Consider the following 24,140-nt stretch of genomic DNA (forward strand, 5'->3'; position numbering starts at 1 on the left):
CCAGGGGCACCCCGGGCGTCCTGCGGAGCTGTCCCCGCTGGGGCGAAGCTGTGTTTACGAGGCGGCTGTGGCGGCTGATGTAACCGTCTCGGCGCAGCCTCCCCGGGACGCGCCTCGCTGCGTGCGCCCCGTCTCGCCCGGCACCTTCTCCCGGCTCCTGCCGCATCTGGGGAACAGCTGTGCGCGGTTCTGCGTTTTGGGGAGCCCGGCTTGGGCCCCCTGCGCACTCTCTCCCCCGCCCCCTGTCGCGTATCTGCTTTTCGTGCGTTTTGGAAACTTTGCGGTCTGGCCACACCCCGCGATGCCCAGGGGCTCCTCCCGCGGGGGGCGGGGGTCGCTCTGCACCCAGCCCCGGGCCCCCCCCCCCGGCACGCCCCGCAGGCGCTCAGCGGGGTCCTCCCACCCCGGCCCCTTCAACTTGTGGTGCCGATCGTGAAGCTGGGGGCCACACCCCGCGGTGCTTGGGGATCACTCCTGGCGGGGGACCCAGTGGGGCGCCGGGGATCGCCCCTGCTCGGCCGCGACCAAGGCCAGCGCCGTCCCCACCGCCGCCCCCGCCTCCCCATCCATCTGGGTCCCTGGAAACGCTTAGGAATATTCGGCCCCTGCCCGCCCCGCGCACTCTCGGGCTCGGAGCTCGTGGCCCGGCCTGCGGCTCCCAGCCGCGGGGGCGCGTGGCCGTCCCCGGGGAGCCCCGGGCCCCCACCCACTCCCCCACCCACCCCGAGCGAGCCTCGAGCGCCTCCCGCAGAAGCTCCTCGGGGCAGCGGGAAAGGAACCGCCTGAACGGTCGGTCGCAAAGCCCGTCCCCTCCCCCCTCCCGAGCCGGAGCGGAGCGACCGTGCCTGGGGGGGCCGAGAGGCGGGAAGGGGTGCGGGGTGGGGGTGGGGAGGAGGTCCCCCGAGGCGCCGACACCTGCTCCGGGCGGGCCCCGCGGCGGCGCCGCCTCCGCGCCGCGGCCCCGCCCCGCCCCGCCGCCCGCCCCGGCCGCCCGCGAGTCCCGCGGCCGCGCGTCGCCCGCCCCGTCCGAGCCCGTCCGTCCGCGCATCTCGGCCGGCCGGGCCATGGCCAGCGAGGAACTGGCGCGCCAGCTGCAGCGGCGACTGCGGTGGGAGCAGGCGGCGGAGGGCGGCGCGGCCGGGGGCCCCGATCCCGCGTCCGACGCCCCGGAGCCCCCCGCGGGCGCCGACGACGAGCTGAGAGCGCAGCTGAGCCGCCGGCTGGACATCAACGCGGGCGCGGCGCGGGCCCGGCGCTGCCGCGTCTTCCACCCCTACTCGGAGTTCCCCGAGTTCAGCCGCCGCCTCATCAAGGACCTGGAGGGGATGTTCAAGCTGTGAGCGCCCCCGGGGACCCCCGCTGCGGGGGGGAAACCGGGATGCGGGGGGTGGGGGCGGCGTCGCCACGTGCCTGGCGCGCGGCGAGGGGCGGGTGGGGGGACACCCGGGCGGGCGCCGCAGCTGCCCCGGAGCGAGGTCAGCCCCGAACCCGGGGCTCCCGGGCACCGACGGCGGCCCCGCCTGCCCTGGGCTGGTTCCCGAGATTGCTCCGAGCGCAACTTCTAGGGAAGGCGCGCGACACACCTGCAGGCGCTACTTCTCTCCCTGGGGGGGACTTCACCAGCCCCGGGGGGGAGGGGGGCTCCCCTCAAACCCAAGAGGACAGTCGTCCTTGGCGGCGTGGCGAGGTCTGGACTCCCCGCAGAGGCAGCGATGGGGGAGTTTGTAGAACGGGCCGCCCAAGGGTTTCAGGAGCGCGCGCGCCCGGGGGTCTCGGGGGCGCGCGGTGGGGAGGGGCCCGGTGGGTTCCGTGGCATCTCGCCTCCGGCTCTGGAGGTGCCTGGCCCTGTCCGAACCGGACCTGGCAGCTGGCAGCGGGTCCTGCGGGAGCTCGTGGCTGACCGGGCTGTCACGCCCCAACGCTTTGGGAATCTGCGGGCGCGTCCCCACACCGCCGAGTCGACTCAGGCGCCCTTCTCTGGGCCTCGAGAGGTGCCTCCCTCCCGGGGAGAGCATAGAAGTAATCCTGCCCTTGATTTTTTGCCTATTTTGGCTACACCCAAAGGTGCTTCGGGCTGACTCAAGGCTCTGCGCTGGGACTTGGGAGGGGGCAGACCATACGGGGTGCCGGGCAAGGCAAGTGCCCTACCCACTGGACTATCTCTCCGGCCCCCTAACCCTGCCTTTTAAGGCCATTCAGGACCCTGCGAACCCTAAGCTCATAGCCGCGCTATTAATATTATATCCAGAATTGGGCCAACACCGGAAACGTGCCCCCGGAGCGGAGGCCGCTGGCCAGGTCACGCTTGGGGCGGTTTAAAAAGCGCTTGGAATGTGCTTGTCCCCGTGAGAGGAGATTCTATTTAAGGGCGCTGTGTGGCCAGCTCCGGGCCCCTCTTGGTCTGGGCTGTGGTCCAGCCCCGGCCGCTGCGGTGACCGCCAAGGTGCCAGCCTGCAGCCTGACACCCCCATTCCCCGACCCCTGCTTCCCAGGGCACAGGTGTTCTCACCAGGTGGGTCTAGTTTGGCTAGTAAGGAAACTGATTTTAGGCAGATAGTGTGCAGCCGAGGAGAGGCGCTCCAGGTGCATAGCTCTTACTTTGCCTCTTGGAGTCGTGGGTTCGATCCCCCTCACCGGCTGGCCCTTCCAACGCGGTTGGGAGAAACCCCTCCACCCACAGCTCCCCTACAACCCTTGATCCAGCACCAGCCTGGAGTAGCCACTTAGCCCCACCCGATATGACCCAAACCATCTCACCCCTCACCCCCCAACAAAAAGAACTAACTAGAGCAGAGGAACAGAGATGATGCCTGCCTGTGGAGCGTTTTTTCAGAGGCCTTGCAATTGTTTTGTTTGTTTGTTTTTTGACTTTTGGGGTCATGCCCAGAGATGCTCAGGGGTTCCTCCTGGCTCTGCACTCAGGAATTATTCCTGGCGGTGCTCGGGGGAACCATATGGGATGCTGGGAATCGAACCCGGGTTGGCCGTGTGCAAGGCAAACGCCCTGCCCGCTGCGCTATTGCTCCAGCCCCACCTTGCAATTGTTTTTTTTTTGGGGGGGGCGCGTTACTGTTCCAGCTGGATCCTGGAGGGCGTCCCTGGGGCTTCCTCTTCAGATTGCACTCGGACTCAGTGTTCTGAATGTTGGTGTTTCTTTCCTGAAAAATCAGCCTCTGGAAGCATGAGCCGCACTGTGTTTGCATGTATGTGTGAGTGCGCGTGTGTGCATGCGTGCTGGTGCTTCTCGTCCAGGGCTCCTGGGTGTGTTCCAGTCCTCAGCACTGGCCCCTCTGCCACTTTCCACCACCAATGTCATGAACAGAAGGGGATTCGTGGGCTCGTGAAATTAGAAAGTCAGGTGGGATCAGGTATGGCTGGATCCAGGCGCTCAGATCCCGTTCTTCTTTCTCTCCGCCTTTAACCAGCTTCCCCAGGTGTCTCCAGGGGGCTTGTTTCTACAGTGACACTGTGACCCCAGCAGCTCCAGAGGAAAGGCGTCATCACAGAACGGCCTTATTCTCCAGCCCCTTCAGCCTCACCATTCTGTCTTGGAACTTCACTTATCTTGGGCAGGGACCAGTCCGGGTGGTGTTTGGGGGACCAAATGGGATGCTGGGGATCGCACCCGGGTCAGCCAGTAGAAGGGCAAGTGCCCTCCCCGCTGTTCTCTCTCTCCGGCCCTCCTGGAGTTTTCTTACCGTCTCTTACTGTCTCCCAACCCGCTGCAGTGGTCAGTGGGCTTGGCTGCTCTGACTGGCCAGGTGAGCCACAAGCCACGCCCGTGTGTCTGGGCGGGACGCGTGCTGGTGGCTGGCAGTGACTTGTCAGCTGCGTCCTCGACGTGGCGGCTCTGGGCGCTGCTGGATCGGCCCTGTGTGTCCAGAGAAGGGCTGGCAGCTCTGCCAGCAGAGAGCGAACCTGAGGACACCTGGTGTGTCCAGCAAATTTTGTCCTGTGTCGGGGAACCTCAGTCCTTGGAGGTCAGAGAATTCATTCTCCGAGCCTTAGTTTTCTTGCCAGTGAAATGGGTATAAGGCTCACTTCCCTATGGGCTGGAGCAATAGCACAGCGGGTAGGACATTAATTAGCCTTGCATGCGGCCAATGAGGGTTTGATTCCCAGCATCCCATAGGGTCCCCTGAGCACCGCCAGGAGTAATTCCTGAGTGCAGAGCCAGGAGGAACCCCTGTGCATCGCCAGGTATGACCCAAAAATAAAAAAATTTTAAAAAAATGAGAAAAGACTCACTTCCCCAAGTGCTCAGGCTGAGACTGTGGCTGTCGTGGGCTGGGAGCTCTGGAGGTGCTGACTCCCACCCCCCTCCCAGATTTGGGAAGCCCCCCCTTAATCTCTTAATCAAGCATGAAGACAGTCATCCTTCAGGGGTACAGGAAGGGGAGTGGTGTTTCGCCCCTTTATTCTGGGATCTTCAGTTGTGATCCAGGTAGATGGTTCATCCATATGTTCCTTTCCTTTTACTTTTTTTGGGGAAGGGGCATGGGAGGGAATGAACCCACCCAGGGATGCTCAGGGCTGACTCCTGGCTCCGCACTCAGGAATCACTCCTGGTGGTGCTCAGGGACCCATACGGGAGGCTGGGGATCAAACCCGGGTTGACCGTGTGCAAGACAAGCGCCCTCCTCTCTGGCCTGCTGCTCTGGGCCCTCTTTGACCTGTTTTTGGTTTGTTTTGGTTTGGGGATCACACTCGGTGGTGCTCAGGGCTTACCCCTGAGCGTTCAGGGCTCAGTCCTGGGTGCCTGGGGAACCCTTTGCAGTGCCGGGACTGACTGGGGCTGTCCTTACTCCTCTGCTCTCTCTCCAGACCCCTCCTCTGTCTTTTTACCTGTAAAACAAGCAAACAGCTCCTCTCCTGACCTGGGTGATAAAGGGGTGACAAGGCTGCCTTGTCAGGTGACATCGGCTAGGGGCCATCTACCCCCTTCTTGGACTTAGATCCTTGCCCAGAGCTCTCCCCACTGCCTGGCCTCCTTTAGAAGCCCCAGGGTCTGGGCCTCTGCCCGCCGGTGTCCACACACACTCATCTTCCTCTGAGCCTCCCTTGCACGGTGCCTGGTCAGCCTTCCTGGCTGGGAGGCCGTTGGGATCCCGCCTGCCACTCCCCTCCCGGGGCCAGGGGCTCCCTGTCTCTGGCTTCTGTACTGACCACTACTGTCCAGCCCTCGGTGGTACCTTTTGTGAAGGGACAGGCCCCTCTTTGTTTGACGGGGCCTGGATGTCCTTGTATCCAAAGGAACCCACGTCCTCGCTGTCACTGGGTGAGACTAGCCCCCACCATCCCCTGAACAACCTGCTATCCCACCTCCAACTCCCCTGGGAGGACAGCTGGCTCTGGAACTTTCTCTGGGCCCGATCAGCTCAGTGGTACCCTGATGCCCCATAGGGTCCCCTCAGCCCTTCTGGGAATAACCCCTGAGTACAGAGCCAGAAGTTATGTCCCGTGTACTCCTGGATGCACCCCCACCCCCAAATATAAAGAAAGAAAAAATTTTAATTTCTATAGGAAATTTTAATTTCTCTATGAAACAAAGAACTCCCAGAGAGTAAACAAGGAAAAACTTAACCAAATCCAAAGCACTGTGAGATCATGAGAGAAATGAGGCTGAATTGGAGCAGTGAAACCCACGGCTTCTTCAGAACCCTGTTTGTTCCCGGGAAACATCTCGCAGTGAGCACTGAACTCAGAGCCTGGAGTAAGCATTGAGCAGCACCAGGTGTATTCCGCTAACCAGAATCAAGCAAAACAAGTAAAATATTGAAATGAGGGGCCAGAGCAATAGTACAGCGGGGAGGGCGTTTGCCTTGCACGTGGCCGACCCAGGTTTGGTTCCCAGCATCCCAGATGGTTCCTTGAGCATCGCTGGGAGTGATCCCTCAGTGCAGAGCCCGGAGTAACCCCTGAAAATCACCTGGTGTGACCCCAAAAGAAAGAAAGAAAGAAAGAAATGAAATACCCACATTTGCTGTAAATCCTACATAACTTTGTATTTGCGAAGTGATTTGCAATGGCACGTATCTATTTAGTCTTCATCTGTATTTCTGCATAGGGTTCCCGGAACCCTTGGGATGTCCAAGGCATGAAGGCGGTCTTGTTTGGTTATCATTAATCCATCTATTTAAAAAACTATTTTGGGGGGTCAGAGAGATAGTACAGTGGATAAAGTGTTTGCCTTGCACGCAGCCAACCCAAATTCCATCCCTGGCATCCCATAGGGTCCTCTGAATACCGCGAGGAGTGATTCCTGCGTGCAGAATCAGGAATAAACCCCTGACGTCACTACTGTCCTTGGGTGTTAGTCTCATACTATGTTATTTTATTTTAGAATTTTATTTTATTATTATTATTTTTTTTGTTTTTTTGGGTCACACCCAGCGATGCTCAGGGGTTATTCCTGGCTCTGCACTCAGGAATTACTCCTGGCGGTGCTTGGGGGACCATACGGGATGCTGGGGACCAAACCTGGGTCAGCCGCGTGCAAGGCAAACACCCTCCCCGCTGTGCTATCACTCTGGTCCACTATGTTATTTTATATTCCACAAATGAATAGAGTTATCATAGAATTTTTTAACGAGCACAAAGGGATTGACTACAATTCCTTTGGGGGGCTGGGTTCCCTGACAGTGCTCCTGGCTCTGTGCTCAGAGCTCACTTCTGGCAGGGCCCGAGGAGCCCTCTGTGGTTCTGGGGACCGAACTCGGCTTGGCTGCACGCAGGACAAGCCTCTTGTGTTCGGTGCTGGGGATGGAACCTGGGGCCCCACATGGGCGCGTTCCGCCCTGCCTCTGAGACCTACAGCTCTGGCGTGTAGATTGTTTTGGCTTTCCAGACCAGCTGCAGCAGTGGCACCATGACCACAGCTGGCATGCCTCAGTTTCCCCTTCTGTCAAGTGCTGCTTAGTGGGGCTCCCTCCATTCATGTGCATGAAGCCCCACAGTGGCCTCCGAGCAGTTTCTAGGCGGTCCCTTGGCTGTCCTTTGGGCACCTGTAGAGAGTTGGTATTTTCCCTGGTATGAAAGCTCCCTCCACATGCCCTGGGGGCTTCATCTCACCCCCTGGTGAGTACTTAGGGCCCTTGAAGGTGCCCTTTTGCGGCTCGGGTGCCCAGCTCTGCTGCTGGCTGAGCGTCACAGGTCCTGTGATCAAGTGGCCACAGACTTGGTGCCTTAGGGACATCTCAGGGGCTGGAACATGGGCTGTGCTTTGCAAGCGCGAACCCTGAGGTCCAGCCTCAGCCCTGCCTGCTTCCCCCAACACGGCTGGGTGTGACCCCCCCAAACAAAAAACAAACAAAAGGCAGCGATGTAATCTGCTTCCTGCTGAGGTGGTTGGGGCAGGTCTTGTCCTGGGGCTTTGGGGCCATCCCTGCCCAGCCTCCTCCAGCCTGTGCTCAGTGCTCACTGCCAGCCCAGAGACATGACAGTGTGGTCTCTGCCTACCTTTATGGCCATGCCCTGCGTGCCTGTACTTGAGCGCCCACAAATGCCTCTGTGTGTGTGTGTGTGCGTGTGTGTGTGTGCGCGCGCGCGTGTGTATGCGTGCATGCTAGTATGTGTGTGCGTGTGTGCATGTGTGTATGTGTGCGTGCAGTATATGTGGTGTGTGCGTGTGTTTGTGTGCCTTTGCGTGTGCGTGCGCGCGTGTGTGTGTGTGTGTTGTGTATGTGTGTGTGTGTGTTGGCACGGCTCTCCTCAGGCCCACCCTAACTGATCCAGCCGCCTTTATCCTCGCTGGACGCATTCCATCTGCAGAGGGCCGTGCTCCAGATCAGCTCACATGCAGAACTTCTGCCTGGGGGAGAGAGGCTGATCTTGGGGCTTCCCATTCAATGCGATAGAACAGGGGTGCAGCTATGCCCGGTTCCAAGACTTGCCGTCTCCTCCCACCCACCTTGGGGACAGAAGGGTGGGGACCCCCTTTCCCAGAAGCTCTCAGATTTTTAGAAAAGCATAAAGCATAAAGGCATCTAGTCCCCACCCCCCACAGAAAAGGGACCCCGTTTTGTGGCACTCAGCCCAGCCGGACAAAACGGGCCTCCGCCCTGCTGTGTGCCAGGCCTGTCCAGAGGGCGGGGGCGAGGACTTGGCTTTGAATCACTTTCTAGATCCAGATTCTGATGGTGCCCAGAGCTCCCAGGGAGCCCCACTGGCCAGCTACAAAGCACACCCATTCTTTCCGGGGAGGGCCGGGCAGGGGGAGTCAAGCCAGGCCAAACCCTGCTTTGTTTGATCTTTCGAATGGGCTTTTCCTATTTAAAAGTATTTCGCTCTGGGATTTCTCACGTTTTGAAGCTCCCAAATGAACCGGCCCGTTTCCTGCCCGTGAGCCAGCAGTGCCTGGCCGGGGAGGGGGGCCATGGTCCCTGGGGGCCTCACAAAGGCGTCTCAGCTGCAGCTTGGAGGAGAGCGAGAAGTTTCTGGGAGTGTGGGAAGCCCACGGCCCAGCCCTGCCAGAGAAAGCTCCCTCTCCCCGGCCAAGTGTCACTGGATAGCCGCGCTGAGAGAATAGTGACCTGATTTTCGAGTGAGAGCGAGGACGCCCTGAGAAACTGACTCTGCAGCCCGTGGCCTGGACGTAACAGGAGCTGGCCATGGCGTGGTCAGGGTCAGCGGGGAAACTTTCGTCTCCCCCAAATCCAGGGGCCGCTTCCAAAGCCCTTGCTGGGCAGGGGGGCGGCCACTTGGAGGCTGGGCTCAAATGCAGCCCCTGGAGAGGGATTATGTAAATCCCCCCACCCTGCCCCTCCCCCACAGACGGGAAGAGAATTGGCACTGGAAAAAACGTTGGGGATGGGGAGTGCTGTCTGGACGCCCTGCCCACACCCACGTCGCCGGGGACCCCAGCAAGGCCAAGTGTGCCTGCAAGGTCCTGGCCTTGCCCTGCTCCTGGGTCTTGGTGGGGGGAGGGGGGCGAGGCCGGAGCCTGGTGGGGGAGGGGAGGGGGCTGTCTGACCATGAGTGAATTGATAGTTTTTGTTTGGTGGGTTGTTTTTTTGGTTCACACCTGCAGTGCCTGGTTACTCCTGGTTCTGTGCTCAGGGATCACTCCTGGTGGGCTCTGGGGGCCATACTGGGTTCTGGGACTTGACCCTGGGTCGGTCTTGGGCGAGACAAGAGCCCTTCCTGCTGTAGGAAGGCTCGGCTCCCTGAACTGACCGTTTTTTTGGTGATGGGTCCTGAACTCAGCCCAGGGCAGCGAGTGGGCCCCCTCGCCGCCGCCCAGCCATGCCTGGCCTTGCATTGACTTTTAGGAGGGGTGAGGTGGGGGACCACAGGGGGTGGGGGACCCAAGGGACCGGGTCATAGATTGGGCGAGCGGGAGCCTTGAAATCGGACGCCTGAGCTCCCATTGGGGGTGCTTCCCCCCATGAGGACGATGGGAATGGTGAGGAAGAAGAAACTGGAGCTGGAGTTGTTTCCCCTCTGAAATGCGTTCGGGACCCCCGAAATGCATCCCATTGGGTCCCCCGAGCACCGCCAGGAGTGATTCCTGAGTGCAGAGCCAGGAGGAACCCCTGAGCATCGCCAGGTGTGACCCAAAAAGCTGGGGGGAAAAAAAAAAGACTGGCCCTCCCTGCCTCCTTCCGGCATTTGGGGGTCCGAGAGCACTGCTGGTCCTGATCGTGAGGTGCTGCTCGGTTTGGGGCCATACCAGCTTAGAAGCTGCCCAGCTCGCTGCTGGCTGGGAGAGTCCCCAGTGGCACGGGGTATCCCGGCAGTCCCTGAAGGGTTGGTGGCACTTTGTCCAGGCCCTCCTGCAGGGCTAGTGGTCTGCACAGACCTGTGTCCTCAACTGGTGCCCAGCCCTGCCTGACCCAGGTTCAATTCCTGGCATCAGCAGAAAAAGAAAAACAAGGGTAGCCCCATTGCCGGCCCCTGGCCCTTTGCATGGCGGGTGTGAGCTGACTTGGGGACAGAGGGACAGAGGCTGAGCCCTCTGGTCATTCCGCTGGGGCCAGATTGATCCAGAAGGGTCTCAGCCCTGGCCCGCCTCCACAGATGGCTCCCAGCAGGCTGGATTCAGGCATGCAGCCTCTGAGGGGGGTAGCCCCCAAGGAGCCCCCAGACTCACCAGGGCTCGGGCAGTCGTGAGAGAGACACAGGTCGAGCCTCCATGTTCCTGCTCTGGTCAGGTCTGGGCAGCGATGTCTGCCTGTGGGGTGGGCGGGGACGTCACTAAGGGCCAAGGAGGGGTTAGGGGGGAAGGGGGCTTTGCTGCCAGAAACGACTGAAGGCACTTGAGAGCGGAGAGGAGCGGGGCGAGAGGACTGTGTGTCCTGAAGGAAGAGAGTAACTGTGTTTGCCTTGTGGGCACTGGGGTCTCTGTAAGCCTAGCTCAGCGTGGACACCAATATAGCCCCCAAAGCTCCCCCTGATCCTCCCCTGAAAACCCCCCGGGAAGGAGGGTCTCCCCTGAAGCCTGCTTTGGTCTTGCCCTGTCAAGGCACTAGCGCTGGAACCTTCTGGATCCTCTACCCTGCCCCTGCGGGTTTCCCTTGCTGGGGACGGGGGGGGGGGGGGGGGGGGGGGGGACGGACGGGGGGCGGGGGCGGGTGACGTGGGACTGGTAGTTTCTGGAAGATCTTTGTTAAAGGGGTAGTCTCCAACCGCACTCGCACTCATAGCTGGGACCCCCCCCCCATGTGACAGTGTGGCCCCCAGCACTGCCCCGAGAGGTGTGTCTGACCCAGGCTGGAGTGGGGGAGGCGGGAAGGGGTGAGAGCATCATGGATGAGAATTGCTGACTCCCTGGGTTCCAGCTCCCTTGCTGGGCATTGCTCCTGCAGGAAGGAGGCACCCAGTGCCTGGGAGCTGGGCCGGACCCCAGTTCCATCCCTGGCCTCACCTCGGGTCCTCTGAGCATCCTCAGGAGTGACCCCTGGACACAGAGCTGAGACAGAAGTGACAGGAAAGCTGACCCCACAGCCATGACCAGCACAGCAGGGTCATCTCCTATCGCGGGCGTCTGGAGGGGGTGGGCGGGGCCGGCGAGGACACTGGTTCTCTTTAATTCACTTGGTTTGGGGGCCACACCCAGTGATGCTGGGGGACTGGGTTGGGTCTGGCCTCTCACATGCAGACCGCGTGGCCAGCCTCCAGCCACCCGAGCTGCCAGGACATGTGCCCTGGACATCCCTAGACCAGCCCCCGGCGTCCCATGGCCTGGGTTCCTCCAGGAAGGGACTCTTCAGAGGAAGCTGAAGGCCGCAGACTGATCCAGGTCAGGCTTCCTTCTTGGGGGTAATTCTGGGTCAGAGTAAGGGTCACTAGTGAGAAAGGGGGACACCCCCCAAGGGCCCCTTGGGGTTCCTTTCCTGAGTAGGGTACGCTGGTGCTCTCGTGTCCCTCTATTGTCTTTATTGGGGGGTCTGGGGGTCCTACCTTGTGGTGCTCAGGGTCTCAGGGCTCACTCCTGGCTCTGTGCTCAGGGCTAACTCCCGGCTCTGTGCTCAGGACTCACTCCTGGCTCTGTGCTCAGGGCTGACTCCTGATGCTGCCAGGGATGAAACCAGGGTCAGCCACATGCAAGGTGGGTGCCTCCCCCCCAACCCCACAGTCTCCCAGGCCCTGCTCTGCACTCTGGGGGGGGGGGGGCGGGGGGGCCGTATTTATTAAAGGGTCTTTCGGATGGCAGCTTGGACTGAAGATATCTGGGGGTTTCTGGGCACCCACTGCTGGACACCTGAAAGTGAACAGCATCAGTGGGGCCCCCACTACTCTCTCTCTGCCACCCGTGGCCACTGTCCCCCCGCCCCAGCCTCGGGCCTGCGCCTGGCTCAGGAGACTGCGGCTCACAGGTTCCAGTCTCTCCTCCGCCTCATTCTCTCTGCAGGAGCCCCCGCCTGGCCCCTCGTCCTGCCCCTTGACCTCCGTGCACAGGAGCCTCCTGCCTGTTCCTGATGGACGAGCGGGACCCGTGGCCGGCCGTCTCCTTGGCGTGGACCCGTGCTGGCTTCGGGGATCTCTGCTTGGGGTGGAGACTCGGGGGTTGGCTGTTGGGGGCTCCCCTCAGCTTGGCGGTCTTCGTATGAGCCATGAGAGTGTGTGTGTGAGTGTGTATGAGTGTGTGAGTGAGCAGGAGTGTGAGTATGGGTGTGTGTGCGTGTGTGAGAGTGTGTGTGAGTGTGTGTATATGAGAGTGTTTGTGTATAAGTGTGTGAATGTGTGTGTGTGAATGTGTGCGAGTGAGAATGTGTGTGAGTGTGTGAATGTGAGTGAGGGTGTGTGAGTGTGTGTGTATATGAGTGTGTGAGAATGTGTGTGTTTGAGAATGTGTGTGAGTATGTATATATGAGTGTGTGAATGTGAGTGAGGGTGTGAGTGTTAGTGTGTGTGAGAGTGTGTGTATGAGTATGTGTGAATATGTTTGAGTGAGAGTGTGAGTGTATGAGTGTATGTGAGTGTGTGAGTGAGTGTGAGTGTGTGAATATGAGTGTGTGTGTGTGTGTGTGTTTGGCTAGAGGCGGGGGTCATTTCCAGCAGTTCCTGGGGGACCGTCTGGTGCCGGCGTGGGACCTGGGCTTCCCCAGCACGGCCCGTGCTCAGCCTCCTGCCTCTCCCTGGTCCTCGGCTTCTTCCCCCCAGTCTCGGCCTGGCTCCCCGTGTGTCCTTCGCTCAGGCGGGTTGGCAGGGACCACTGCAGCTTCCTCTTGGTCAGGGCGCCCTGGAGGTGCCAGGATGGGCACAGGAGCCGTGCTGGGCATCCCCTTCGGTGGTGGGAATCTCTGGCGGGGGCTGTGATGCTCGTCAGACCCACCCACCCCTCGCCCCTGTGCCGGCTGCTTCCAGGCTGACCACATGCCCCAGCTTCCGGCCACTTGGCCCGGGTTTGCAGGGAGGAGGAGGTTTTGCTGCCTCGTGTCCCAGTGCCACCTCCGCCCCTTCCTGGGGTCAATAGCGAAAATGCCCCAGCAGGGAAGCTGCCACTTTGGGGGCTCCAGTCCCCAAGCACAGCTCACCGACTGCCTGCATGGTGGTGCTCAGCCCGTTCTGCCCACATGGCCCTGAATGCTGCCCAGTGAGAGCTCGGTGACCAGGGATCCCTCCTGCCCCCACTTCAAACAGACGATTGGACTCTGAACCCCCATCTCTCCCCACTGCTCACACAGCGCTTACTGCCTGTGGTAAAACCGGAAGGGCAAGGACTCTCGCCCCACTTTGCAGATGAGAAAACTGAGGCACAGAGGAACAAGGTTGCTTGCCCAACCTCAGATGAGAGTGAAGGGGCGCAGCTGGGATTTGAACCAAGCTTCCCGTGTGCATGGCCCCTGTAGATCTCAGGTTGTTGCCATGCTCCTGCCTGAGCCAGGCTGGGGTAGGTGCATCCCGCGTCCCCTGCAGGGTGACCAGATGACATCTCCAGAGCCCAGCCCACAGCCTGTTGCCCTTGCGGGTTGGCAAGGATGCTTTATTTTTATTTTTATTTTATTTGTTTTTTGGGTCACACCTGGCGATGCACAGGGGTTACTCCTGGCTCGGCACTCAAGAGTTACTCCTGATGGTGCTCAGGGGACCCTATGGGATGCTGGGAATCGAACCCGAGTCGGCTGCGTGCAAGGCAAACACCCTACCTGCTGTGCTATCTCTCCAGCCCCGACAAGGATGCTTTAGTTTCTGCTTCACTGGTTTGATCCACACCCCTGGCTCTAGCCCCCAATAATCACCCTGATTTCTCCTTGACTGTTGGGGTCGGTTTTGGGCGTTCGGGGCCCTACTCAGTGGTACTCCGGGGTCTAGACCCGGGCCAGCCCTGGGAGGTTCCCTGGACTGGGAAAGCAGAGGCGGGTGTGTGTGTGTGTGTGTGTGTGTGTCTGTGTCTGTGTCATTGGCACTGGCGCCACTCCCGGAAGTACTTGGGCTGGCTGGTTTGTGAGGTGGGTCCTTGGGGTTTCAGGGTCGGGGTCTGGCATGGCCCACCTGTGAAACCCGGCTCCCGCATTGGTCATCATCATTGCCCCTCCCCCACTTTGCGCTGAGCGCTGTTCCTGGGTGCAGGTGGGCTGTGCGCCTTCCTCTGCGGGACCAGGGGTCCGAGTTCTGCTTCTGGAATTAGTTGGTTTGGTTTAGGGGTCGCACCCGGTTAGACTCGGGGCTTATTCATGGCTCTGAGCTCAGGGGACCATAGGTGGAGCCGGGGTTCAAACCTGGGCCCGCCATGCCACATGCAGGGCAAGAGCCTGTGGCCCTGTATTATCTCAGCCTGAAGCTTCATTGCTAATTCAATTTTTTTTTCTTTTTGGGTCACACCCAGCGATGCTCAGGGGTTCCTCCTGGCTCTGCACTCAGGAATTACTCCTGGCGGTGCTTGGGGGACCCTATGGGATGCTGGGAATCGAACCTGGGTCAGCTGCGTACAAGGCAAACACCTTACCCACTTTGTTCTCTCCAGCCCCTGCTAATTTGAATTTATTGTTGCTGGTCATGTTGGGGGCTCAGGGGGGTGCCACATGGGAGGGACCGTTGTCACACCCAGGGGCCTGATCAAAGCCTTTGCATCAGGTCCGGGTGACTGGGTGGTGCTGACTGAGGGGGGCCTGCCCTGTCTCTGCCCCCACCCCTGCCCCTGCCAGCCCCACCCCATGCCCCCGGGTACCAGCCTGTAAGTGAGCTGTGGAAAAACGAAGAGCCATCGCATCTCAGGTTGCCCCCAAGATCGCGTGACCGCTGTGTGTCATCGAAATAGGCCACGAGGCTCCGGCTCGCGTCTCCCGAAGGGGGTGCACCCCGCCCTTGGTGGTCAGGGAAGGGCTGGACTGGAAATGGGCCCCCCACAGCCTGTACCCCGGCTGCCCCAAGGCCTGAGTCTGCCCCAGCAGCCTTTTCCCTCCTGGTCTTGGGTCCGAGGGGGCAGCAGGCACTCCTGGAGCTGTGGGTGCTGTTTCCTGGACCTGCTGGGAATTGGGCAGTAGGGGAAGGGATGATAGGGATTCTGGTTCCTTACCCGCTGCAGCCACCCCCAGGACCCCAGCCCCCCGGCTCTCTCCCGGGCACTCTGCACCCCGTTTCTGGACACTCCCAGATGCACTTCCTCTCCTTGGTCCCTAAGCGAGCCCCCGGCTGCCTGTACTTGCTCCTCTCAACATGAGGGTCCGTAGCAAAGGATTAGGAGACCCCATCATGGTGGGGCGGGGGGTTCCCCAAAAGTGAGGCCTCGCCATGGGGCAGACTGGAGGCCCCAGGAGAGGGGGGACGATGGGCTTGGGGGACACGCAGTCGCAGGACTTGTGCCGCCCAGGGTGGGGGGGTCAGGGGGAGCCCTGAGTCCGATCTTGCGCGCTCTCTCTCTCTCCTTTGGTTTTGGCGCCACGCCCAGCTGTGGTCAGGGTCACTCCCAGCTCAGTGCTCAGGGGACCGTGTGGTTGAACTCGGGCCCGTTGAACTCCCTGTCTTGGGGTCACGTCCAAGTGCGTTGTGGATCATTTGTGCGGGAGAGTCGTTGGCCTTTGAGCCTGTGGGGTGATGAGACACTCTGCCCCCCTGAAGGCCCCCCCAGCTCCCCCCTCAAGTTGGGGCTCCTCGCTGGCGGGCCCCACCTCCAGAGCTGTCCCTGGTAGGTACGAGCGCTTGGCCCCAATGGTGTTGGCACCTGGGCATTCCCACCGGCCTCTGCTCCCCTGCGGGGGGCGGGGAAGGGGTTGTGCCCACCCCCCGTGCTGCCTCTCAAGTTAGCCAGTTGGTCTTCCTCCCCTCCCCTTTCTTTGCTGTGTTGTCGGGGGTCGCTGGGTTGGGGGGGGCTCCCTGGGCTGCTCTAATGTGCCCCGAGTCGCACATTTCAGTCGGGGGGGCGGCAGAGGGCCCACACTTCTCCCAGATGGCGGGACCCAGGGGGATTAAAGCCATCTATGCCTCCTCCCCTGCCCCCTTATTTAATTTAATTATTTTTTTCTTTTTGGGCCACACCCGGCCATGCACAGGGGTTACTCCTGGCTCTGCACTCAGGAGTTACTCCTGGCGGTGCTCAGGGGACCCTATGGGATGCTGGGAATCGAACCCGGGTCGGCCACGTGCAAGGCAAACGCCCTACCCGCTGTGCTCTCTCTCCAGCCCCTCCCCTTATTTAATTTTGGGCAGGGGCGTGTGGGGGAGCCGGCATGGGTCGCACCCAGCAGTGCTCAGAGGCTGCTTCCGCTTCTGTGCTTGGGACCACGCGGTGCTGAGAACGGAGCCCAGGGCTCTGCCTTTAGGCACTGTGTGCCCCAGCCCATTAGCACCTCCTCCAGGGCCTGGGCAGGTGTCTCCCAGCGCCTCTTCTGGCTTCCTATAGGCAAACCCATAGGCTCAGCTCTCCGCAGATGCCTGGGCAGCCCCCAACCCCCTCTCTGGAACAGAATACCCCACGGCCTCCGGCCTCTGCAGAGATGGTGCACAACGTTCCTCTGTCCCGCTCCGCTTGGCCCACTTCCCCGCTTCGGGGCTTATCACAGTTCCCAGCTCGCTCTTTGTCCCTTTGTCCCTCAGGACCGGGGCCTGGTCTCGACTCCCCTGCTCTGGGGCTTGGTGCTGAGTGGCATGAATGAATGGGCGGGCACCGCAGCCCCAGGGGAAACCAGAGACTCGAGCCCAAGCTTTTGCCCTTAACTCCTGACAACCCCCTCCCCCCCCCCCCCCCCACACACACACACACACACACGGGCCTTCCTCAGGCCCTTCCTCCCTTCCAGGGTGGGTATGTGTGTGTGCAGGAAGGATCGGAACTGCTGATCTGGCATGAAGGGGTGTCTGTCCACTCCCGGCTTGGACGATCAGATCCAGCCAGGAAGTATGGGGGCTCTGGGGTGCTAGGGCACGTCCCCTTCTCACTGTTAGGGACAGCCCCAGAAAGGCTGCCGGCCAGTTCTTGGACACCCGGGGCCTTGGGAGAGGGGGTGTGAGTCAGCCGATGGGGGTGCACCTGGGACTCTGCATTTCTAAAAATCCTGGCTGATGCCGCCTCCAGCCCTGGGACCACACTCATTTGGGGGACTCTCACCTCGGCACCCTGGGCCACCTGCGTGCTGTGCCCGTGGGAAGCCCAGTTTAAGTGACCAGCACCTGTTGGTTAACCAGGCGGGACCCTCAGTATTGGTGGTGGGGGTGGGGTGGGGTTGATGTCCTGCACCCCTCCCCCCCAATACACTAAGGACAGTTTTCTGGGTACTGGAATCTTCCTGCTGGACTGAGGCAAAGGCCCGTGTGGTCAGATTCTGGCCAGGATTGGGGGCTGGAGCAATAGCACAGCGGGTAGGGCATTTGCCTTGCACACAGTCGATCCAGGTTCGATTTCCAGCATCCCATATGGTCCCCTGAGCATCGCAGGAGTAATTCCCGAGTGCAGAGCCAGGAGTAACCCCTGTGCATTGCCAGGTGTGATCCAAAAAGGAAAAAAAAAAAGTTGAGGTTCTGGCCAGGAGAAAGCTCCACAGGTCCTCTTGGTGACAACCCTGGCCCAGTCCCTGCTGTTCACAGGCTTCTGGTGGGGTCGGGTTCGTACCCACCAGGGCCCCAGCAACATGGGGGAAACGTTTCAGACCCTTTGAAGACCCCCCCCAACCCCGTTGGCCCCCCATGGTGTTTAAGGCCAAACTTCCTCACGGTCCTTAGGGCAGCCTGTGGGTGGGGGTGGAGGGAGGGGCCCAGAGCACTGCTGGGTGTGGCCCCCAAAATAACAAAAAGGGGAAGGGAAGGGCTCTGGTCTTGGGGGCTGGGCTGCAGCAGGTGGCCTGTTCCCCGCCCCCAGCCCCCCACTGACTATTCTAAGTCACCTTCCCAGGGGCAGGAAAACATTGTAAGGAAAGGGATAGCTGTCTCCTTCCTCCTTCCTCCTTCCTCTCCTGGTGTTGCTCAGGGAGCACTCCTGGGCTGGGCGGGATGCTGGCTTGCCGGAGATTGAACCCTGGTGGACTGTGTGCGCTCTTCCTTCTCGAACCCTTCCTCCTTGCAGCTTCCCTGCTGAGCTCACTCTGAGCTAAGGCTGTCCCTGAACAGAAATTGCCCCAGACACACCAAGTGCAAGTCAGGAGGGGTCTGGGCTGGGGGCGGGGCGTGAGCTGTGCCTGCAGGAGGCCCCGGACTTCCTCCCCGCCCCTACACGGTGCCCCCCAATATCCCAGTGTGCCCCAAACAGAGCAAGGGTTAAGAACGGTTTCTCGTTTTTCGAGATTCGGCTGTTGCTGGCAGCTCCTGACGTCTCCCTCGGGGACCCTTTTCCTGCCGACTCAGAAACATTTCCCATCACCTCTCCGCTCTCGCCTTGCCCCCCGCTGGGGTCCCTGGAGTGATGGCCTTGGCCTTGGCTAAGGGTGGACCCTCCCCTCCCTGGCCAGACTGGAGAGAGGCTCTCTCTGTGTCACCTCCCTGGCCGAGGGCCTCAGTGGAGGGGTGCAGCCTCGTGGCCCATGGTCAGAAATGGTCAGCAAGCATGGCCGGGGAGACCCCTCAGCCCCCTGATAGCTAGCATGGCCGGGGAGACCCCTCTGACCCCGACAGCTAGCATGGGAGACCCCTCTGCCCCCATCAGCTAGCATGGGAGACCTCTCTGCCCTCGAAGGCTGCATGGCTGGGGAGACCCCTCTGTCCCCTCCTGCTGAGTACCAGGCTCAGGCTCCAAACCTGTCAGGAATGCTTCCTGCCACCTGGGGCCTGCTCTGATCGCTCCGTGCCTGGCTGGATGGCCCGGTCAGTTGGGGCCGGTAGGAAGCGTGTCGTGGCTATTGTGGGTGATTCGTGGTGACTGCAGGGCACCGAGGGACTGAGGGGAGTTGGCGCGGGGCCTCAGTCCGTGTGTGCTGGGGGACCCCCACAGTGGCATGGACCCCTGTGGGCAGCCCGAGGGCTCCCACTGCTCACTCGTTAGGGGTGGTTCCCGGGGTAGGGGTGAGCCCCGGGGTGGGGGTGATTCCGTGGTGGGGTGGGCCCCATGGTGGGGGTCCTGTGGGCAGAGCCCGTAGGACAGCAGGTTGGGGACAGCCTGAGGAGCGCTTCAGGCCTGTCAGCATGAGGGGACTTGGCCACCCTCAGAGGGACTCGGGTGGGGCAGCTTCTCGGAGGGTTCAGCTGGGGGACAGGGCAGCGACCCACTGATGTGTCACTCTACGGCCTGCCAGGATTGGTCAGGGCTGCTGGAGCCATGAAAACGCCTTTGGAGGCCCCTGGGTGGGGGCCTGCCCTGCCCATGCTGCATGGGGGTCTCCCCAGAACCCGCCTTTGCCAGCCCCTCGCCAGCCTGCTTCCCTTGTCCCTCAGGAACCTGCTGAGGTCGGGGGAGGGGTGACACAGGGCTCAGGAACCCCCCTTGGTGCGGCGGGCCCACTCTGTGCTTGGCACTGCAGCCCCCCAGGATCCCTGAGCCTCCTGGGGCCCCCGACAGGTTTTCCCAGTTCCTGACTGTGCTGCTTCGGAACCTGGTGGCGGACCGTTGGCGTTCTGTCGGGCCCACCCTCCCTGCGGCCCGAAGGGTCCTCCCGCCTGGGCTCTGCCCCTGTCCACCACGGAGTCCACTCCTCTCCCCTGCTTGGTCTCCCCTCTCCTTATACCGCCTGGGGGCCTTTCTCCCCTCCCTGGTGAGAGACACAGTTACAAGGTTGTTCATGGTTGGGTTTCAGTCATACAATGTTCCGACTGTTCCAACACCCGGTGGCCCTCCACCAGTGCACAGGCCCACCTCCCATGTCCCCAGGTTCCCTCCTGCCCCTCCCTGCGGCCCGTCTCTGTGGCAGACTCTCTGTCTCGCTCTTTGTCTGTCTGTCTTTGTCTCTCTGTCTTTGTCTCTCTGTCTCTGTCTGTCTCTCTCGGTCTCTCTTTCTGTCTTTCTGTCTGTCTCTCTCTCTGTCTCTCTCTGTATCTCTCGTCTGTCTCTCTGTCTCTGTCTTTCTGTCTTTCTCTGTCTCTGTCCTGTCTGGCTCTCTGACTCTGTCTGTCTCTCCCTGTCTCTGTCTATCTCTCTCTGTCTCTGTCTCTGTCTCTGTCTGTCTGTCTCTGTCTGTCTCTCTCTGTCTCTGTCTGTCTCTCTGTCTCTGTCTCTGTCTCTCTGTCTCTGTCTGTCTCTGTCTTTGTCTTTCTGTCTTTCTGTCTGTCTCTCTGTCTGTCTCTCTCGTCTGTCTCTCTCTGTCTTTCTGTCTTTCTCTGTCTCTGTCCTGTCTGGCTCTCTGACTCTGTCTGTCTCTGTCTCTGTCTGTCTGTCCCTCTCTGTCTCTGTCTATCTCTCTGTCTCTGTCTCTGTCTGTTTCTGTCTCTCTCTATCTCTCTATCTGTCTCTGTCTCTTTCTATCTTTCTGTCTCTGTCTGTTTCTGTCTCTGTCTCTGTCTCTCTCTCTCTTGTCTGTCTCTCTCTGTCTCTCTTTCTGTCTTTCTCTGTCTTTGTCCTCTCTGGCTCTCTGTCTCTGTCTCTCTCATCTGTCTCTCTCTGTCTCTGTCTATCTCTCCCTGTCTCTGTCTGTCTGTCTGTCTGTCTCTGTCTCTGTCTTTCTGTCTTTCTGTCTGTCTCTCTCTGTCTCTGTCTCTCTCGTCTGTCTCTCTCTGTCTCTGTCTCTGTCTCTCATCTGTCTCTCTCTGTCTCTGTCTCTCTCGTCTGTCTCTCTCTGTCTCTGTCTGTTTCTGTCTCTGTCTTTCTGTCTGTCTCTCTCTCTGTGTCTGTCTCTCTCGTCTGTCTCTCTCTGTCTCTGTCTTTTTGTCTTTCTCTGTCCTGTCTGGCTCTCTGTCTGTCTCTGTCTCTGTCTATCTCTCTGTCTCTGTCTGTCTGTTTCTGTCTCTGTCTTTCTGTCTTTCTGTCTGTCTGTTTCTGTCTCTGTCTTTCTGTCTTTCTGTCTGTCTCTCTGTCTCTCTCGTCTGTCTCTGTCTCTGTCTTTCTGTCTTTCTCTGTCCTGTCTGGCTCTCTGTCTGTCTCTGTCTCTGTCTATCTCTCTGTCTCTGTCTGTCTCTCTCTGTCTCTCTCTGTCTCTGTCTTTCTGTCTCTCCTTCTGGGCACTGTGGTTTGCAGCACAGGTGCTGAGAGGTTGTCACGCATGTCCCTTTCGCTCCTTTTAGCTCAGTTCTTGTCCAGAGTGATCGTCCCCAACTGCCGTCCTCACAGCGGTCCCTTCTCTACCCTAACTGCCCTCCCACCCCTGTACCCACAACCCCCCCCCCCCCAAGCTTTCTGGTTACGCCTCCTCCTTCTCGTCCTGTCTCCGCTGCCTTCCCTCACCCCTGGGCACGGCCCCCTCCCCCAGTCTGAGGGTCCCAGCCTCACGCTTCACCTCTTCGCCACCCCCAGTGTTGCCGGAGCAGGTTGGGGCGAGGGGGGGCGTGCAGCCAGCCCGGGACCCTGTTCCCAGTCTCAGCGGGGGGTCCTGCACCAGACAGCCCCTCCTCACACTGACCCCCCTTCCAGTGTCTTCCCCGAAGCATGTTCCCAGGCACTCGGGTTCCCCAGGATGCCGCGTGTCTGGGGATCATGCCGGATGCAGAGCCCAGGTCTGTGTGTCTCCTCCGGTTTCAGACCTGTGACCACGGAAGGTGCCAGAACGTTTCACCGAGCAGTCCTGTGGGCTGGCAAGGACGCCGTCCCACTTGGCTGGTTTTGTCCTTGGGTTTGGGGGACCCTGTGACTCACGGTCACGCAGGGCCTGTTTGTTGCCATCCTCAGGAATGATCTGGAACAGGTTCACGCGGCCTCTGCAAACACCCGCTCCCTTGCAGGAGGGACCCTGGGTCGACGGCGTGGGGCCAGCCTCGGGAGGGGGCCTTGGCCGGGGCCGCAGGGCAGGCTTCTCTCGGAATCTCAGCTCCCCACTCAAGGAAGGGGCAGGCTGGCCGTGGAGCAGAGTGGGTAGGATACAGCCCCCCTTTGGTGTTTTTATGCAGGGAGGTCCACACCCGCAGTGCTCAGGGGTTACTCCTGGCTCTGTGCTCTGGACTCACTCCTAGTGGGCTCAGGGGACCATATGGGATGCCGGGGATTGAACCTGGGTTGGCCGCATGCGAGGCCAGCACCCTCCCATGTGCTGGGGTTCTGCCCCAACTTCGGCCCCCTATTGGGATGGTTCATGACATGCTGTGGGTTGGGGTCTGCCCTAACATGTCCTGCCCCCACGTGTGAGGCCCCACGTTCTGTGCTTTGTTTCTTTTTAGTTTTTGCTTTTTGGGTCACACCCGGCAAGGCACAGGGGTTTAGTTCTCCTGGCTCTGCACTCAGGAATTACTCCTGGCAGTGCTCGGGGGACCCTATGGGATGCTGGGAATTGAACCCAGGTTGGCCGAGTGCAAGGCAAATGCCCTCCCTGCTGTGCTATCGCTCCAGCCCTGCTTTGTTTCTTTAAAACCTGCACTCAGGCCCTGGCATGGTGGGGGCTTCGGGTCATGGTCTAGAGCATGCCCTGGCCTTTGCAGCCCTGGTCTAGAGTACAAACAGGCATGTGTGCAACAGTGAAATGTTCTGGTGGCCATACCGGTTGGTGGCTGGGGAGTTACTCCTGACTCAGTGCTCAGGGTCAGGTTCCTGCGCATCCAGGATGGAGCCCGGGCCTCTGCGCCTGCCCTCAGCTGTGGGGTGTCTCTCCCGCCGTCCCCTCATCCTTCAGTGCCCAGGGCAGTGACATCAAGTGTGGTCTGCTCCCGCCACCAAAGGCAGCGCTGGGTGCGGTGATGGGAGCCATGCCCGTTGGCACCTTTACAATATGGGACTTGGAGGTACGGGGTTAGGGACAGACGCCGGTGGGGGGAGGGGCTCTGTCATCCGGCTCCTCTCAGGTCGCTGCACCGTGGCCTGTGTCCATGGTCCCTTCCTCCTTGGCCCTGAACATGTGTCTCTTAGCCTTGAGGAGACTCGGAAAGGCCTGCTAGGTGATGATGTCACTGGGGCATGGGATAGAGTGAACAGTGTGCCCAGATGGAGAGAACGGTGTGTGCCCCCCCCCCACACACACACAACCACCTGGGCTGTGTGTCTGACCGCAGCCCCCTAGGGTGAATGCCTGGCTGGGATTAGTGTGTGGGTCTCTTCTCCCTCCCTTCTCCTCCCTCCCACCATCCCGCCCTCCTGGCATCCCTTCCTCCCTCCCCCCCTCCCCTCCCTCCTCTCCCCTCCCTTGAGCCATTCCTCCCTCCCTGCTCCCCTCTCCTCTTCCCTCCCCTCCCCTCCTCTCTTCCCTCCCCTCCTTTCTGCTCACACTCCTTCCTTCCTCCTTTCCGCCTTCTCTCTCCCTTCTTCCTTCCTTCCTTCCTTCCTTCCTTCCTTCCTTCCTTCCTTCCTTCCTTACTCTCTCCTACGCTCCTCCCTTCCCTCCCTCCCTCCTTTCCTTCCTTCTCCTCTCCCTGCCTCCCTCCTTCCCTCTTTCCTTTCTCTCTTCCTTCCTCTTTCCTCCCTTCCCACCCTCCTTCCCTTTCTTCCTTCTTTCCTCCCCTCCTACCGTTCTCAGCAGTGCTCAAGGCCTGCTTGAGGCTCTGTGCTCAGCAGTGACCCCTAGTGGTGCCCAGGTGATGGTGTGGTGCCAGGGATGTAAGTGGGTCTACTGCCAAGCAACACTTGAGCCCCCGGTGCTGTCTCTACCCAGTGTGTTCACGCGACTGGTCCAGCCTTCAGGCCCTGGTGTGCTCGCATCTGCTGGCCTCCGCCTCCATCACTGGGGTTTATGCCGGTCATCGCTGCCGGCCCCTGCTGTTGGCTCCCTGGATGCCACAGCTGTGCTCCATAACCTGCCAGCAAGTGTGATGGCTGGCACGTTTTCCCAGTGGCCCTACAGTGGACAGAAAGTCCCCCTCCCGGCCCCCACCGCAGGGCACGTCCACCTCTGTCTTCCTCCCAGAGGGGCACATTCTGTCCACTGAGGCTTTCTGTCACGTCAGCTTGGTCACCTGCTTCAGAAACAAATGCGCGCATGCCCCAGCAACTCCCCACCTGGGTTCACACCTGAGAGAAGTGACCACACGTGCTCGTGCATAAGCCTGAGTGTGAGTAGCATCAGTCCTGGGGCCGCAGAGTGGAAGGGTCGTTAGGTGTCAGTCATTGATTGGCTTGTGCGTCACCAGAACCGGTTATGCGTCCAGACGGTCTCATGCAACAAGGAGGAAGGAACCCCAGTTGGAACTGCAGGCTGGAGAGAGTGCAGTGGGGTGCGTGTTTGCCTTGCACACGGCCAACCCAATTCCCCAGCACCCCATAGGGTCCC

At 60.5% G+C, this 24,140-nt stretch overlaps 2 protein-coding genes across 2 annotated transcripts in view; both read left to right on the forward strand.

The window, feature by feature from the left end:
* Nucleotides 1-24,140, forward strand: part of EIF4E2 (eukaryotic translation initiation factor 4E family member 2) — an 85,626-nt gene that overhangs the window by 37,816 nt on the left and 23,670 nt on the right. The gene's annotated exons all lie outside the window — the stretch shown is intronic.
* The window catches only part of EFHD1 (EF-hand domain family member D1), a 48,717-nt gene continuing 25,567 nt past the window's right edge, over nucleotides 991-24,140 (forward strand). The window contains exon 1 of the mRNA XM_056120983.1: nucleotides 991-1,336. Within this exon, the coding sequence (XP_055976958.1) occupies nucleotides 1,065-1,336 (272 nt within the window). The 5' untranslated portion in view covers nucleotides 991-1,064. The remainder of the gene's footprint in view (nucleotides 1,337-24,140) is intronic.

This window comes from Sorex fumeus, unplaced genomic scaffold (genome assembly GCF_029834395.1).
Source record: "Sorex fumeus unplaced genomic scaffold, SorFum_2.1 ptg000005l, whole genome shotgun sequence".
NCBI classification, from domain to species: domain Eukaryota; kingdom Metazoa; phylum Chordata; class Mammalia; order Eulipotyphla; family Soricidae; genus Sorex; species Sorex fumeus.